We start from the raw sequence: 19,045 nt of genomic DNA, 5'->3' as shown, positions 1-19,045 counted from the left end.
CAAGTGGGCACCTTAACACTATCATTTTCTATTATGAATAAGTAGCTGTAGTTTTGCAAGGGTTAACGAGTCTCGGGCAACAATTTTGACACCTGAAATCAATAGTCGGGTCACTTACATATGACCCACATGGATTTTGCCTTGCCCAACACTGGTTTGGCCATGAAATACGCTGCCCAAGTGGGCACCTTAACACTATCATTTTCTATTATGAATAAGTAGCTGTAGTTTTGCAAGGGTTAACGAGTCTCGGGCAACAATTTTGACACCAGAAATCAATAGAGTCCGGTCACTTGCATATGACCCACATGGATTTTGCCTTGCCCAACGCTGGTTTTGCCATGAAATACGCTGCCCAAGTGGGCACATTCACAGTATTATGAATTACTAAATTGAATAAGTAGCTGTAGTTTTGCAAGGGTTAACGAGTCTCGGGCAAGAATTTTGACACCTGAAATCAATAGAGTCGTGTCACTTGCATATGACCAACATGGATTTTGCCTTGCCCAACACTGGTTTGGGCATGAAATACGCTGCCCAAGTGGGCACCTTAACACTCTCATTTTCTATGATGATTAAGTAGCTGTAGTTGTGCAAGGGTTAACGAGTCTCGGGCAAGAATTTTGACACCTGAAGTCAACTGAGTCGGGTCACTTGCATATGACCCACATGGATTTTGCCTTGCCCAACACTGGTTTGGGCATGAAATACGCTGCCCAAGTGGGCACATACACAGTATTATGAATTACTAATTTGAATAAGTAGCTGTAGTTGTGCAAGGGTTAACGAGTCTCGGGCAAGAATTTTGACACCTGAAATCAACTGAGTCGGGTCACTTGCATATGACCCACATGTATTTTGCCTTGCCCAACACTGGTTTGGGCATGAAATAAGTTGCCCAAGTGGGCACCTTAACACTATCATTTTCTATTATGAATAAGTAGCTGTAGTTTTGCAAGGGTTAACGAGTCTCGGGCAACAATTTTGACACCAGAAATCAATAGAGTCGGGTCACTTGCATATGACCCACATGGATTTTGCCTTGCCCAACACTGGTTTGGGCATGAAATACGCTGCCCAAGTGGGCACATTCACAGTATTATGAATTACTAATTTGAATAAGTAGCTGTAGTTTTGCAAGGGTTAACGAGTCTCGGGCAAGAATTTTGACACCTGAAATCAATAGAGTCGTGTCACTTGCATATGACCCACATGTATTTTGCCTTGCCCAACGCTGGTTTGGGCATGAAATTAGTTGCCCAAGTGGGCACCTTAACACTATCATTTTCTATTATGAATAAGTAGCTGTAGTTTTGCAAGGGTTAACGAGTCTCGTGCAACAATTTTGACACCAGAAATCAATAGAGTCGGGTCACTTGCATATGACCCACATGGATTTTGCCTTGCCCAACACTGGTTTTGCCATGAAATACGCTGCCCAAGTGGGCACATTCACAGTATTATGAATGACTAATTTGAATGTGCCCACTTGGGCAGCGTATTTCATGGCAAAACCAGCGTTGGGCAAGGCAAAATCCATGTGGGTCATATGCAAGTGACCCGATTCAGTTGATTTCAGGTTTCAAAATTCTTGCCCGAGACTAGTTAACCCTTGCAAAACTACAGCTACTTATTCATAATAGAAAATGATAGTGTTAAGGTGCCCACTTGGGCAGCGTATTTCATGCCCAAACCAGTGTTGGGCAAGGCAAAATCCATATGGGTCATATGCAAGTGACACGACTCTATTGATTTCTGGTGTCAAAATTGTTGCCCGAGACTTGTTAACCCTTGCAAAACTACAGCTACTTATTCAAATTAGTAATTCATAATACTGTGAATGTGCCCACTTGGGCAACGTATTTCATGCCCAAACCAGTGTTGGGCAAGGCAAAATACATGTGGGTTATATGCAAGTGACCTGACTCAGTTGATTTCAGGTGTCAAAATTGTTGCCCGAGACTCGTTAACCCTTGCAAAACTACAGCTACTTATTCATAATAGAAAATGAGTGTTAAGGTGCCCACTTGGGCAACGTGTTTCATGCCCAAACCAGTGTTGGGCAAGGCAAAATACATGTGGGTCATATGCAAGTGACCCGACTCAGTTGATTTCAGGTACCAAAATTGTTGCCCGAGACTCGTTAACCATTGCAAAATTACAGCTACTTATTCATAATAGAAATTGAGAGTGTTAAGGTGCCCACTTGGGCAGCGTATTTCATGCCCAAACCAGTGTTGGGCAAGGCAAAATACATGTGGGTCATATGCAAGTGACCCGACTCAGTTGATTTCAGGTGTCAAAATTCTTGCCCGAGACTCGTTAACCCTTGCAAAACTACAGCTACTTATTCAAATTAGTAATTCATAATACTGTGAATGTGCCCACTTGGGCAGCATATTTCATGGCAAAACCAGCGTTGGGCAAGGCAAAATCCATGTGAGTCATATGCAAGTGACCCTATTCAGTTGATTTCAGGTGTCAAAATTCTTGCCCGAGACTAGTTAACCCTTGCAAAACTACAGCTACTTTTTCATAATAGAAAATGATAGTGTTAAGGTGCCCACTAGGGCAGCTTATTTCATGCCCAAACCAGTGTTGGGCAAGGCAAAATACATGTGGGTCATATGCAAGTGACCCGACTCAGTTGATTTCAGGTATCAAAATTGTTGCCCGAGACTCTTTAACCATTGCAAAATTACAGCTACTTATTCATAATAGAAATTGAGAGTGTTAAGGTGCCCACTTGGGCAGCGTATTTTATGCCCAAACCAGTGTTGGGCAAGGCAAAATACATGTGGGTCATATGCAAGTGACCCGACTCAGTTGATTTCAGGTGTCAAAATTGTTGCCCGAGACTCGTTAACCATTGTAAAATTACAGCTACTTATTCATAAAAGAAAATGAGAGTGTTAAGGTGCCCACTTGGGCAGCGTATTTCATGCCCAAACCAGTGTTGGGCAAGGCAAAATACATGTGGGTCATATGCAAGTGACCCGAATCAGTTGATTTCAGGTGTCAACATTCTTGCCCGAGACTCGTTAACCCTTGCAAAACTACAGCTACTTATTCATAAAAGAAAATGAGAGTGTTAAGGTGCCCACTTGGGCAGCGTATTTCATGCCCAAACCAGTGTTGGGCAAGGCAAAATACATGTGGGTCATATGCAAGTGACCCGACTCAGTTGATTTCAGGTGTCAAAATTGTTGCCCGAGACTCGTTAACCCTTGCAAAACTACAGCTACTTATTCAAATTAGTAATTCATAATACTGTGAATGTGCCCACTTGGGCAGCATATTTCATGGCAAAACCAGCGTTGGGCAAGGCAAAATCCATGTGGGTCATATGCAAGTGACCTGATTCAGTTGATTTCAGGTGTCAAAATTCTTGCCCGAGACTCGTTAACCCTTGCAAAACTACAGCTACTTATTCATAATAGAAAATGAGTGTGTTAAGGTGCCCACTTGGGCAACTTATTTCATGCCCAAACCAGTGTTGGGCAAGGCAAAATACATGTGGGTCATATGCAAGTGACCCGACTCAGTTGATTTCAGGTGTCAAAATTCTTGCCCGAGACTCGTTAACCCTTGCAAAACTACAGCTACTTATTCAAATTAGTAATTCATAATACTGTGAATGTGCCCACTTGGGCAGCGTATTTCATGGCAAAACCAGCGTTGGGCAAGGCAAAATCCATGTGGGTCATATGCAAGTGACCTGATTCAGTTGATTTCAGGTGTCAAAATTCTTGCCCGAGACTCGTTAACCCTTGCAAAACTACAGCTACTTATTCATAATAGAAAATGAGTGTTAAGGTGCCCACTTGGGCAACGTGTTTCATGCCCAAACCAGTGTTGGGCAAGGCAAAATACATGTGGGTCATATGCAAGTGACCCGACTCAGTTGATTTCAGGTACCAAAATTGTTGCCCGAGACTCGTTAACCATTGCAAAATTACAGCTACTTATTCATAATAGAAATTGAGAGTGTTAAGGTGCCCACTTGGGCAGCGTATTTCATGCCCAAACCAGTGTTGGGCAAGGCAAAATACATGTGGGTCATATGCAAGTGACCCGACTCAGTTGATTTCAGGTGTCAAAATTCTTGCCCGAGACTCGTTAACCCTTGCAAAACTACAGCTACTTATTCAAATTAGTAATTCATAATACTGTGAATGTGCCCACTTGGGCAGCATATTTCATGGCAAAACCAGCGTTGGGCAAGGCAAAATCCATGTGAGTCATATGCAAGTGACCCTATTCAGTTGATTTCAGGTGTCAAAATTCTTGCCCGAGACTAGTTAACCCTTGCAAAACTACAGCTACTTTTTCATAATAGAAAATGATAGTGTTAAGGTGCCCACTAGGGCAGCTTATTTCATGCCCAAACCAGTGTTGGGCAAGGCAAAATACATGTGGGTCATATGCAAGTGACCCGACTCAGTTGATTTCAGGTATCAAAATTGTTGCCCGAGACTCTTTAACCATTGCAAAATTACAGCTACTTATTCATAATAGAAATTGAGAGTGTTAAGGTGCCCACTTGGGCAGCGTATTTTATGCCCAAACCAGTGTTGGGCAAGGCAAAATACATGTGGGTCATATGCAAGTGACCCGACTCAGTTGATTTCAGGTGTCAAAATTGTTGCCCGAGACTCGTTAACCATTGTAAAATTACAGCTACTTATTCATAAAAGAAAATGAGAGTGTTAAGGTGCCCACTTGGGCAGCGTATTTCATGCCCAAACCAGTGTTGGGCAAGGCAAAATACATGTGGGTCATATGCAAGTGACCCGAATCAGTTGATTTCAGGTGTCAACATTCTTGCCCGAGACTCGTTAACCCTTGCAAAACTACAGCTACTTATTCATAAAAGAAAATGAGAGTGTTAAGGTGCCCACTTGGGCAGCGTATTTCATGCCCAAACCAGTGTTGGGCAAGGCAAAATACATGTGGGTCATATGCAAGTGACCCGACTCAGTTGATTTCAGGTGTCAAAATTGTTGCCCGAGACTCGTTAACCCTTGCAAAACTACAGCTACTTATTCAAATTAGTAATTCATAATACTGTGAATGTGCCCACTTGGGCAGCATATTTCATGGCAAAACCAGCGTTGGGCAAGGCAAAATCCATGTGGGTCATATGCAAGTGACCTGATTCAGTTGATTTCAGGTGTCAAAATTCTTGCCCGAGACTCGTTAACCCTTGCAAAACTACAGCTACTTATTCATAATAGAAAATGAGTGTGTTAAGGTGCCCACTTGGGCAACTTATTTCATGCCCAAACCAGTGTTGGGCAAGGCAAAATACATGTGGGTCATATGCAAGTGACCCGACTCAGTTGATTTCAGGTGTCAAAATTCTTGCCCGAGACTCGTTAACCCTTGCAAAACTACAGCTACTTATTCAAATTAGTAATTCATAATACTGTGAATGTGCCCACTTGGGCAGCGTATTTCATGGCAAAACCAGCGTTGGGCAAGGCAAAATCCATGTGGGTCATATGCAAGTGACCTGATTCAGTTGATTTCAGGTGTCAAAATTCTTGCCCGAGACTCGTTAACCCTTGCAAAACTACAGCTACTTATTCATAATAGAAAATGAGAGTGTTAAGGTGCCCACTTGGGCAACTTATTTCATGCCCAAACCAGTGTTGGGCAAGGCAAAATACATGTGGGTCATATGCAAGTGACCCGACTCAGTTGATTTCAGGTGTCAAAATTCTTGCCCGAGACTCGTTAACCCTTGCAAAACTACAGCTACTTATTCATAATAGAAAATTATAGTGTTAAGCTGCCCACTTGGGCAACGTATTTCATGCCCAAACCAGTGTTGGGCAAGGCAAAATCCATATGGGTCATATGCAAGTAACCCGACTTTATTGATTTCTGGTGTCAAAATTGTTGCCCGAGACTCGTTAACCCTTGCAAAACTACAGCTACTTATTCAAATTAGTAATTCATAATACTGTGAATGTGCCCACTTGGGCAACGTATTTCATGCCCAAACCAGTGTTGGGCAAGGCAAAATACATGTGGGTTATATGCAAGTGACCTGACTCAGTTGATTTCAGGTGTCAAAATTCTTGCCCGAGACTCGTTAACCCTTGCAAAACTACAGCTACTTATTCAAATTAGTAATTCATAATACTGTGAATGTGCCCACTTGGGCAGCGTATTTCATGGCCAAACCAGTGTTGGGCAAGGCAAAATCCATGTGGGTCATATGCAAGTGACCCGACTCTATTGATTTCAGGTGTCAAAATTGTTGCCCGAGACTCGTTAACCCTTGCAAAACTACAGCTACTTATTCATAATAGAAAATGAGAGTGTTAAGGTGCCCACTTGGGCAACGTGTTTCATGCCCAAACCAGTGTTGGGCAAGGCAAAATACATGTGGGTCATATGCAAGTGACCCGACTCAGTTGATTTCAGGTATCAAAATTGTTGCCCGAGACTCGTTAACCCTTGCAAAACTACAGCTACTTATTCAAATTAGTAATTCATAATACTGTGAATGTGCCCACTTGGGCAGCGTATTTCATGGCAAAACCAGCGTTGGGCAAGGCAAAATCCATGTGGGTCATATGCAAGTCACCTGATTCAGTTGATTTCAGGTGTCAAAATTCTTGCCCGAGACTCGTTAACCCTTGCAAAACTACAGCTACTTATTCATAATAGAAAATGATAGTGTTAAGGTGCCCACTTGGGCAACTTATTTCATGCCCAAACCAGTGTTGGGCAAGGCAATATACATGTGGGTCATATGCAAGTGACCCGACTCAGTTGGTTTCAGGTGTCAAAATTCTTGCCCGAGACTCGTTAACCCTTGCAAAACTACAGCTACTTATTCAAATTAGTAATTTATAATACTGTGAATGTGCCCACTTGGGCAGCGTATTTCATGGCAAAACCAGCGTTGGGCAAGGCAAAATCCATGTGGGTCATATGCAAGTGACCTGATTCAGTTGATTTCAGGTGTCAAAATTCTTGCCCGAGACTCGTTAACCCTTGCAAAACTACAGCTACTTATTCATAATAGAAAATGAGAGTGTTAAGGTGCCCACTTGGGCAACTTATTTCATGCCCAAACCAGTGTTGGGCAAGGCAAAATACATGTGGGTCATATGCAAGTGACCCGACTCAGTTGATTTCAGGTGTCAAAATTCTTGCCCGAGACTCGTTAACCCTTGCAAAACTACAGCTACTTATTCAAATTAGTAATTCATAATACTGTGAATGTGCCCACTTGGGCAACTTATTTCATGCCCAAACCAGTGTTGGGCAAGGCAAAATACATGTGGGTCATATGCAAGTGACCCGACTCAGTTGATTTCAGGTGTCAAAATTCTTGCCCGAGACTAGTTAACCCTTGCAAAACTACAGCTACTTATTCATAATAGAAAATTATAATGTTAAGGTGCCCACTTGGGCAACGTATTTCATGCCCAAACCAGTGTTGGGCAAGGCAAAATCCATATGGGTCATATGCAAGTAACCCGACTTTATTGATTTCTGGTGTCAAAATTGTTGCCCGAGACTCGTTAACCCTTGCAAAACTACAGCTACTTATTCAAATTAGTAATTCATAATACTGTGAATGTGCCCACTTGGGCAACGTATTTCATGCCCAAACCAGTGTTGGGCAAGGCAAAATACATGTGGGTTATATGCAAGTGACCTGACTTAGTTGATTTCAGGTGTCAAAATTCTTGCCCGAGACTCGTTAACCCTTGCAAAACTACAGCTACTTATTCAAATTAGTAATTCATAATACTGTGAATATGCCCACTTGGGCAGCGTATTTCATGGCCAAACCAGTGTTGGGTAAGGCAATATCCATGTGGGTCATATGCAAGTGACCCGACTCTATTGATTTCAGGTGTCAAAATTGTTGCCCGAGACTCGTTAACCCTTGCAAAACTACAGCTACTTATTCATAATAGAAAATGAGAGTGTTAAGGTGCCCACTTGGGCAACGTGTTTCATGCCCAAACCAGTGTTGGGCAAGGCAAAATACATGTGGGTCATATGCAAGTGACCCGACTCAGTTGATTTCAGGTGTCAAAATTGTTGCCCGAGACTCGTTAACCCTTGCAAAACTACAGCTACTTATTCAAATTAGTAATTCATAATACTGTGTATGTGCCCACTTGGGCAGCGTATTTCATGGCCAAACCAGTGTTGGGCAAGGCAAAATCCATGTGGGTCATATGCAAGTGACCCGACTCAGTTGATTTCAGGTGTAAAAATTGTTGCCCGAGACTCGTTAACCCTTGCAAAACTACAGCTACTTATTCAAAATGGTGAATTATAGTGTATGTGCCCACTTTGCCAGCGTATTTCATGCCCAAACCAGCGTTGGGCAAGCCAAAATACAGGTGGGTCATATGAAAGGGACCCTACTCTGTGAATTTCAGGCATCAAATGTGTTGCCCAAGACTCATTAACCCTTGCAAAACTGAATGATCTGAATAAGAAGCTGGAGCTTGAATAAGAAGTGAATAAGAAGCTGGAGCTTGAATAAGAAGTGAATAAGAAGCTGGCCGAATAAGAAGCTAACTTCAGCCTCGTCTTTTATCTCTAAAGATTTTTTTTTTCTATTTAATGTTTTTTTTTTGTTTTTTTTTTCATCTCATCCTATTTGAATGTGGGTTCCACCTCCACAATGGTTATATTTATTAGTTTGCACATGAAAGAACTGTTTTATACTTTATATGCCGCTTGATACAAGGACTCCTAGTCATTTTGTGTTAATTAACATACAGCTGAAAAATATGTGCACTCCCCTTCTGCTATGTCTGTACCATTTGTTTGTTGCTGTCCTGTACTGTGAAGCTTTTCTCCTTCACCTGCACAATGCATCCAGATGATAGATTGACAGTGTATTGGTCGATACACAAATAGTTGACGCACATTTTTTGGGGGGTTTTCACAACCTTTTATTTACTATCCATGTGGACATCTATTGGGAATAGTAACCTGTGGTGAGCGAAGTCATCTTGCGGGGGTTCACATTTGTACTGCTGATGAACACATAATATGGAATTTTCACTCTGTCAACTTTAACCACTGTCATTCTTTTTATCTGTCGACCATAAGTTGTCAGTCTATTGACTCTACCTAGACATTGTAGATCTGTTATACCCTCCCTAAACCCACCCTGCAGGTTTGTATGTATGCTTGTGTGTAAATATTTTTGCTCGTCTGCAATAAAATCTCCAGCCATTCTCTCATTGTCTTTTTCAGGTTGTGCGTCAAACACACAGAAAACGCTGACTGCTGGACTGCGAACACACGAGCCCCTCCCAGATTTTAGAGGTGAGATAGTGGAGCAGTAAAATACATCCCAGGTCTCTCTTGCAGGTCATGTACCCAGTGTCCATCACTGCAAGTCACAATAACCGCTTTCATGTTGTCATACAGAGAATATTGTGTGTATCCAGATCTTGTTTTCTGTTGGACAATTCCGCCCTCTGCATGAATGCATTAAATGGAAAGCAGTATGTGTGGGAGTCACAGCCATGAAGGGGTGCTCTGCTCTTTAGTGTTTTTTGGATAGCTGTAGATTGCGAGTTGTTGCCAGATTCACTAAGATATCCTGGCTGACGAGATGCCGGCAGTCAGAATACCGACACTGGCATCCTGATAGTGTAAATCTTGACAGGGGGGAGTTAAGACTGTGCCCACCACCACCACCACACCCTAACCCTCCCCCTCCCTATCCACAGTCTAACCCTAACGTGGATCTAATGTGCAGTGCTGCAATCATAGCCAGCTCCTGACTGAACAAGGCCACCGTTATCCATTCTAGAAGGGGATGTGATTTCAGCACCCTGTACATTCATTCTCAGTCAGCTTCTGTGTTCAGGTACAAATCCATGTTTGTGGGTTACTGTAGTTCATGAACGCCAGGGGGCTGGAGTGGAAGAACTCCTGCCATTATAAGAAACTGTTAATAATAATAAAATAATAATTTGTACTAGATGGGTTGTACAAAAACCCCACCTTGAAGCTGGAGAATGCCTGGTAAAGAATTGCCCAGCATATGCCCACACAGTAAGGCGTATACATGTTGTTCAGATTCAGTCATCGGTTTCTCCTTATTAGACTGTCTAACCAGTCGCATACACTAGGTAAGTGCTTGTATAGATACTCGGACTATTATATTTAATTTTGATGTTAAAAAAATTCAAAAAAATCCACACAGGGAGACTATGAAAACTGTAGAATGACACTGGCACATAATTGGATGAATGCGTTCACTTCAAATGTAGCTTTTGGCAACCATGTGGTATTTCTATTCGTGTAAGCCTGCCGGGCTCACAGTGGCTGGCTGCCCTTTGGGAGACGTGCTTTGGTGCCTTATATTTGACTAGTGTTGACCTTTTAAAACAGCTTCGCCTTGTTGCTCGGTCTGTACTGGTAAATACACTATGGCATGGCTTGACAAAGTGTAGGAGCCGGACTACCGTACCCACCCAAGAAATGAAATCCCCCCCACCGCCACGTTACTAAGCAGCTCCCCCCCCCCCATCAGGCAAACCAACCCCAACAGCCACACCACTAAGGGAGTACCCCCAGGGAAACCAGCCCTCCCATTAGTGAGCAGCTAATCCTCCTGGGCAACCAACCCCCATGGCCACACAACTAAGGAGGTAGCCCCAGGAAAACCACTCCCCCGGGCAAACAATCCCCCTTGCCCTGCGACCAAATCACGTCTCCCTCCGAAGCTGCATTTCCCGACGATGCATAGACCCTCTTATCTCAGAGCTCTATGCAGCTGGAATTTGGTGACAGCACAGGCCGGGACTGATTCGGCACATGGACTCCTGTGCATGAAATTGTAGCTGCAATACATGTATGCCCACGGATCTCCGCTTAAACTGAAGAGGATTAGCCTCCTCCCTCTCTGCGTAATCTAGTAGCCAGCAAGCAAAATCTAGGGGCCATGGCAACCTGGCCCCTGGGATTTGTCGAGCCCTGCACTATGTCTATGTATATCTTGATACGTGAGAGCTTACATTCTGAAGGGGAGGGGCAGACATATAGGGGTAACACAGATGGGCTAGAAGTGAGCCATGTAGCAGACGGTTAGGATGAGAGATGGGGTAGAAATAAGCATGTAACACGGTTAGGATTAGAGACGGCTCGGCTTGATGAAGAATTGGGTTTAGAGCTTGTTTAAAGTTTTTTGGAGAGTCTGATAGGGAGAAGTAGGGAGCACCACGGGCAAAATCTTGGAGGCAGAAATGTGAGGAAGTAATCAGTAGGCAGGAGAGATGGCATGAATTTGCGGAGTGAAGAGGGCAGGTGGGAGTGTAAAAGAGGATAAGGTCATATATGTAAATGAGAAAGTAGTGGGTGAGGGCTTTGTAAGTGAGTGTGAGAAGTTTGAATTGGATTTGGAAGGGGAGCCATTGTAGACCTTTTAAGAGAGGGGAAGTGGATGTAGTACGCTTGGTGAGGAAGATGAGCTGGTCAGCAGTATTGAAGATAGATTGGAGTGGAGTGAGACGTCAGGTAGGCCAGATTGGAGGAGGTTATAGTAGATTTGAGTGTCATCAGCATGGAGATGTTATTGGAAGTCGAAAGAGCTCCCCTAAAGAGGATGTATAGAGAGAGAGAAAAGGAGAGGTCCAAGAACAGTACCTTTGGGGACACCTGCTGTTAGGGGAAGTGGTGGAGAGATGGAGTCATGAATGGAGACAGGGAAAAAGTGTCAGGAGAGGTAGGGGGCCAGGAGAAGGCAGTATCACGCAGGCCAATGCAGTAAAGGATTTGCTTGAGGAGACGGTGGTCCACAGTGTCAAAAGCAGCAGAGAGCTCAGGGAGAATAAGCATAGAGTAGTGGTCCTTAGATTTAGCACAAAGGAGGTAATTGCAGACTTTCATGAAGGCAGTTTCAGTGGAGTGGAGAGGACGGAAGCCAGACTGGAATGGGTCAAGCAGGGAATGGAAGGAAAGAAAGGCAGTAAAGCGGTTTTAGATAATACGCTTGAGGAGATTGGAGGCAAAAGGGAGGAGAGAGATGGGTTGGTAGTTGGATAGAGTGGTTGGATCAAGGTTAGGTTTTTAAGAATAGGTGAGACAAGTGCATTCTTGAAGGCAGCGGGGACAGTGCCTGACGAGAGGGAGGAGGTGGGAAAGATGGGAACAGGCAGAAAGCGAGAGGTACTGGAGGAGGGCGTAGGATCAAGTGGGGAGGTGGTTGAGGATGGGGGAGCGCGATGTGGGCCATTACTTCATCTCAAGTTACAGGGGAGAAGAAGTCAGAGTTGGTGAGATGGATGGAGAGGGGTGGTCAGGGAAAGGAGTAGCAAGTCCTGTTTGGATGTGCTGTCCTGTTGTATGGAGTCAATTTTGGATGTAAAGTAGGTGGTAAAGTCAAGGGCAGTGAGTGAAGAAGGGGGTCAAGGTGGGGATGGGCAGAGGATGCAGTTGACAGTGGCAAAAGGGGATCCGGTCTCTAGGTCGACAGGGTTTCTAGGTCAAAAGGTCGACATGAGTTTTTTTTCTATTGTTTTTAACCTTTTCATGCCGCCAGTCATGCGAGGAGACACGGGGCACTAATTGGGGTTCCCGGTCACTCTCTACGAAGAAAACAACGCAAAAAACAACAACAACATGAAAAACTCATGTCGACCTAGACACTGTCGACCTAGTTACTATCTTCCTTCCATACCACACCCATTAGAGGCGCCAGGGGATTGAAGATCGGGAGGAGATGAGGTTCTTGACATATGATTGTTTAGATATGGAAAGGGCAGCACTATAGGATGAGACCAAAAATTTTAAATGGAGGAAGTCCACTTTAGAGCGTGATTTCCACCACTGTCGCTTGGCGGTTACATGAACATTTTTCAGATATCTGGTGATTTTGGAATGCCAGGGTTGAGGTGGTGATCTTTGAAGTGGTTGCTGGAGCAACAGAGTCAAGAGCAGAAGTAAGGGAGGCATTACATAGAGAAGTAAGACCTGTTTCCAGTTAGACGTAGCAATCACAAGTAGTTTCCACAAATCCTCCTTTCTCTAACGTCCTAGTGGATGCTGGGGACTCCGAAAGGACCATGGGGAATAGCGGCTCCGCAGGAGACTGGGCACAAAGTAAAAGCTTTAGGACTAGCTGGTGTGCACTGGCTCCTCCCCCTATGACCCTCCTCCAAGCCTCAGTTAGATTTTGTGCCCGAACGAGAAGGGTGCAATCTAGGTGGCTCTCCTGAGCTGCTTAGAGTAAAAGTTTAAATAGGTTTTTTATTTTCAGTGAGACCTGCTGGCAACAGGCTCACTGCATCGAGGGACTTAGGGGAGAGAAACAAACTCACCTGCGTGCAGAGTGGATTGGGTTTCTTAGGCTACTGGACATTAGCTCCAGAGGGACGATCACAGGCCCAGCCATGGATGGGTCCCGGAGCCGCGCCGCCGGCCCCCTTACAGATGCTGAAGCAAGAAGAGGTCCATAAATCGGCGGCAGAAGACTTTCCTGTCTTCATAAGGTAGCGCACAGCACTGCAGCTGTGCGCCATTGCTCTCAGCACACTTCACACTCCGGTCACTGAGGGTGCAGGACGCTGGGGGGGGGCGTCCTGGGAAGCAATGAATTTACCTTAGTTGGCGAAAAATACATCACATATAGCTCCTGGGCTATATGGATGTATTTAACCCCTGCCAGTTTTCCAGTAAAAAGCGGGAGAAGAGCCCGCCGTGAAGGGGGCGGGGCCTATCTCCTCAGCACACAGCGCCATTTTTCCCACACAGCTCCGCTGGTAGGAAGGCTCCCAGAATCTCCCCTGCATCCTGCAACTACAGAAACAGGGTAAAAAAGAGAGGGGGGCACTTATTTGGCAAAATAACAGATATAAGCAGCTATAAGGGATAGACACTTATTGTAAGGTTGTCCCTATACATATATAGCGCTCTGGTGTGTGCTGGCAAACTCTCCCTCTGTCTCCCCAAAGGGCTAAGTGGGTCCTGTCCTCTATCAGAGCATTCCCTGTGTGTGTGCTGGGTGTCGGTACGTGTGTGTCGACTTGTATGAGGAGGAAAATGATGTGGAGGCGGAGCAGAGTGTCTGTAACAGTGATGTCACCCCCTAGGGGGTCGACACCTGAGTGGATGTACTGTTGAAAATTACGTGACAGTGTCAGCTCTATATAAAAAAAAACAGTGGTTGACATGAGACAGCCGGCTACTCAGCTTGTGCCTGTCCAGACGTCTCATAGGCCGTCAGGCAGATGGCAGATACAGACGCCGACACGGATACTGACTCCTGTGTCGACGGTGAAGAGACAACCGTGATTTCCAGTAGGGCCACACGTTACATGATTGAGACAATGGAAAATGTTTTATACATTTCTGATAATACGAGTACCACCAAAAAAGGGGTATTATGTTCGGTGAGGGAAAAACTACCTGTAGTTTTCCTGAATCTGAGAAATAAAATGTGTGATGATGCGTGGGTTTCCCCCCGATAACAATTAATAATTTCTTAAAAAGTATTGGCTGCATACCCTTTCCCGCCAGAGGTTAGGATGCATTGGGAAACACCCCCTAGAGGGGATAAGGCGCTCACACGCTTGTAAGAACAAGGGCTCTACCCTCTCATGAGATGGCCGCCCTTAAGGATCCTGCTGATAGAAAGCAGGAGGGTATCCAAAAAAAGGTATTTACACACATACTGGTGTTATACTGCGACCAGCTATCGCCTCAGCCTGGAGGTGCAGTGCTGGGTTGGCATGGTCGGATTCCCTGACTGGAAATATTGATATCCTAGATAAGGATAGTATATTATTGCCTATAGAGCATTTAAAAGATACATTTCTATATATGCATGATGCACAGCGGAATAATTGCCGACTGGCATCAAGTATAAGTGCGTTGTCCAATTCTACCAGTAAAATGGTCAGGTGATGCGGATTCCAAACGTCATTTGGAAGTATTGCCTTTGAAAGGGGACATTTGGGGTCGGTCTTTTAGACCTGGTGGCCACGGCAACAGCTGGGAAATCCACGTTTGTACCCCAGGTCGCCTCTCAAAATAAGACGCCGTATTATCAGGCGCAGTCCTTTGTTGGCAAGCGGACAAAAGGTTCCTCTTTTCTGCTCGTGACAGAGGGAGAGGAAAAAGGCTGCAGAGATCAGCCAGTTCCCAGGAACAGAAACCCTTTCCAGCCTCTGCCAAGCCCTCAGTATGACGCTAGGGCTTTACAAGCTCAGGCACGGTGGGGGCCCGTTCTCAATGAATTTCAGTGCGCAGTGGGCTCACTCGCAAGTAGACCCCTGGATCCTTCAGGTAATATCTCAGGGGTACATATTGGAATTCGAGACGTCTCCCCCTCGCCGTTTCCAAAAGTCGACTTTACCGACGTCTCCCTCGGACAGGGAGGCAGTTTTGGAAGCCATTCACAAGCTGTATTCCCAGCAGGTGATAATCAAGGTACCCCTCCTGCAACAGGGAACGGGGTATTATTCCACACTATTGTGGTACCGAAGCCAGACGGCTCGGTGAGACCGATTCTAAAATCTTTGAACACTTACATACAGAGGTTCAAATTCAAGATTGAGTCACTCAGAGCAGTGATTGCGAACCTGGAAGAAGGGGACTACATGATGTCTCGGGACATCAAGGATGCTTACCTTCATGTCAAAATTTACCCTTCTCACCAAGGGTACCTCAGGTTTATGGTACAGAACTGTCACTATCAGTTCAGACGCTGCCGTAGGGATGGTCCACGGCACCCCGGGTCTTTACCAAGGTAATGGCCGAAATGATGATGTTCCTTCGAAGGAAGGGAATTTTAGTTATCCCTTACTTGGACGATTCCCTGATAAGGGTAAGATCCAGGGAACAGTTGGAGGTCGGTGTAGCACTATCTCAGATAGTGTTGCGGCAGCACGATTGGATTCTCAATATTCCAAAATCGCAGCTGGTTCCGTCGACGTGTCTTCTGTTCCTAGGGATGATCCTGGACACAGTCCAGAAAAAGGTGTTTCTCCCGGAGGAGAAAGCCAGGGAGTTATCCGAGCTAGTCAGGAACCTCCTCAAACCGAGCCAAGTCTCAGTGCATCAATGCACAAGGGTTCTGGGTAAAATGGGGGCTTCCTACGAAGCAATCCCATTTGGCAGATTCCACGCAAGAACTTTCCAGTGGGACCTGCTGGACAAATGGTCCGGGTCGCATCTTCAGATGCATCAGCGGATAACCCTGTCACCAAGGACAAGGGTGTCCCTCCTGTGGTGGTTGCAGAGTGCTCATCTTCTAGAGGGCCGCAGATTCGGCATTCAGGACTGGGTCCTGGTAACCACGGATGCCAGCCTGCGAGGCTGGGGAGCAGTCACACAGGGAAGGAATATCCAGGACTTATGGTCAAGCCTGGAGACATCACTTCACATAAATATCCTGAAGCTAAGGGACATTTACAATGCTCTAAGCTTAGCAAGACCTCTGCTTCAAGGACAGCCGGTGTTGATCCAGTCGGACAACATCACGGCAGTCACCCACGTAAACAGACAGGGTGGCACAAGAAGCAGAAGGGCAATGACAGAAGCTGCAAGGATTCTTCGCTGGGCGGAAAATCATGGGATAGCACTGTCAGCAGTATTCATTCCGGGAGTGGACAACTGGGAAGCAGACTTCCTCAGCACGACCTCCACCCGGGGAGAGTGGGGACTTCACCCAGAAGTCTTCCACAGGATTATAAACCGTTGGGAAAAACTCGACAGGTATTGCGCCAGGTCCAGGGACCCTCAGGCAATAGCTGTAGACGCTCTGGTAACACCGTGGGTGTACCAGTCAGGGTATGTGTTTCCTCCTCTGCCTCTCATACCCAAGGTACTGAGATTGATAAGATGGTGAGGAGTAAGCACTATATTCGTGGCTCCGGATTGGCCAAGAAGGACTTGGTAACCGGAACTTCAAGAGATGCTCACGGAGGATCCGTGGCCTCTACCTCTAAGAAGGGACCTGCTCCAGCAAGGACCCTGTCTGTTCCAAGACTTACCGCGGCTGCGTTTGACGGCATGGCGGTTGAACGCCGGATCCTGAAGGAAAAAGGGCATTCCGGATGAAGTCATCCCTATCCTGATCAAAGCCAGGAAGGATGTAACCGCAAAAACATTATCACCGCAATTGGCGAAAATATGTTGCGTGGTGCGAGGCCAGTAAGGCCCGACGGTGGAAATTCGACTGGGTCGATTCCTACATTTCCTGCAAACAGGAGTGTCTATGGGCCTGAAATTGGGGTCCATTAAGGTTCAAATTTCGGCCCTGTCAATTTTCTTCCAAAAAGAACTAGCTTCAGTCCCTGAAGTTCAGACGTTTGTAAAAGGGGTACTGCATATACAGCCTCCTTTTGTGCCTCCAGTGGCACTTGGGATCTCAATGTAGTTTTTTTTTTGGATTCCAAAAGTCACATTGGTTTGAACCACTTAAATCTGTGGAGTTAAAATATCTCACATGGAAAGTGGTCATGCTGTTGGCCCTGGCCTGGGCCAGGCGCGTGTCAGAATTGGCGGCTTTATCCTGTAAAAGCCCTTATCTGATTTTCCATTCGGACAGGGCGGAATTGAGGACTCGTCCTCAATTTCTCCCTAAGGTGTTTTCAGCATTTCACTTAAACCAACCTATTGTGGTGCCTGCGGCTACTAGGGACTTGGAGGATTCCAAGTTGCTGGACGTAGTCAGGGCCCTGAAAATATATGTTTCCAGGACAGCTGGAGTCAGAAAATCTGACTCGCTGTTTATCCTGTATGCACCCAACAAGCTGGGTGCTCCTGCTTCTAAGCAGACGATTGCTCGTTGGATTTGCAGTACAATTCAGCTTGCACATTCTGTGGCAGGCCTGCCACAGCCAAAATCTGTAAAAGCCCATTCCACACGGAAAGTGGGCTCATCTTGGGCGGCTGCCCGAGGGGTCTCGGCCTTACAACTTTGCCGAGCAGCTACTTGGTCAGGGGCAAACACGTTTGCTAAATTCTACAAATTTGATACCCTGGCTGAGGAGGACCTGGAGTTCTCTCATTCGGTGCTGCAGAGTCATCCGCACTCTCCCGCCCGTTTGGGAGCTTTGGTATAATCCCCATGGTCCTTTCGGAGTCCCCAGCATCCACTAGGACGTTAGAGAAAATAAGAATTTCTCTATCGTCCTAAGTGGATGCTGGGGTTCCTGAAAGGACCATGGGGAATAGCGGCTCCGCAGGAGACAGGGCACAAAAGTAAAGCTTTTACAGGTCAGGTGGTGTGTACTGGCTCCTCCCCCTATGACCCTCCTCCAGACTCCAGTTAGATTTTTGTGCCCGGCCGAGAAGGGTGCAATTCTAGGTGGCTCTCATAAAGAGCTGCTTAGAGAGTTTAGCTTAGGTTTTTTATTTTACAGTGATTCCTGCTGGCAACAGGATCACTGCAACGAGGGACAGAGGGGAGAAGAAGTGAACTCACCTGCGTGCAGGATGGATTGGCTTCTTGGCTACTGGACATGAAGCTCCAGAGGGACGATCACAGGTACAGCCTGGATGGTCACCGGAGCCACGCCGCCGGCCCCCTCACAGATGCTGAAGCAAGAAGAGGTCCAGAATCGGCGGCTGAAGACTCCTGCAGTCTTCTTAAGGTAGCGCACAGCACTGCAGCTGTGCGCCATTTTCCTCTCAGCACACTTCACACGGCAGTCACTGAGGGTGCAGGGCGCTGGGGGGGGGGCGCCCTGGGAGGCAAATGAAAACCTTTAAAAAGGCTAAAAATACCTCACATATAGCCCCAGAGGCTATATGGAGATATTTACCCCTGCCTAAATGTACTAAATAGCGGGAGACGAGCCCGCCGGAAAAGGGGCGGGGCCTATCTCCTCAGCACACGGCGCCATTTTCTGTCACAGCTCCGCTGGTCAGGAAGGCTCCCAGGTCTCTCCCCTGCACTGCACTACAGAAACAGGGTATAACAGAGAGGGGGGGCAAAATAAATGGCAATATATTAATATAAAAGCAGCTATAAGGGAGCACTTAATCATAAGGCTATCCCTGTCATATATAGCGCTTTTTGGTGTGTGCTGGC

General features: G+C 45.9%; 1 protein-coding gene across 1 annotated transcript in view; it reads left to right on the top strand.

Moving 5' to 3' along the window:
• MRPL16 (mitochondrial ribosomal protein L16) overlaps window positions 1-19,045 on the top strand; it is a 37,759-nt gene that overhangs the window by 5,891 nt on the left and 12,823 nt on the right. Inside the window, exon 2 of the mRNA XM_063958424.1 lies at window positions 9,250-9,321. Within this exon, the coding sequence (XP_063814494.1) occupies window positions 9,250-9,321 (72 nt within the window). The remainder of the gene's footprint in view (window positions 1-9,249; window positions 9,322-19,045) is intronic.

The sequence above is a fragment of the Pseudophryne corroboree genome, chromosome 3, assembly GCF_028390025.1.
Source record: "Pseudophryne corroboree isolate aPseCor3 chromosome 3, aPseCor3.hap2, whole genome shotgun sequence".
NCBI classification, from domain to species: domain Eukaryota; kingdom Metazoa; phylum Chordata; class Amphibia; order Anura; family Myobatrachidae; genus Pseudophryne; species Pseudophryne corroboree.
Note: the sequence above shows the minus strand (reverse complement) of the source record. Positions and strands in the feature narration are given on the sequence as shown.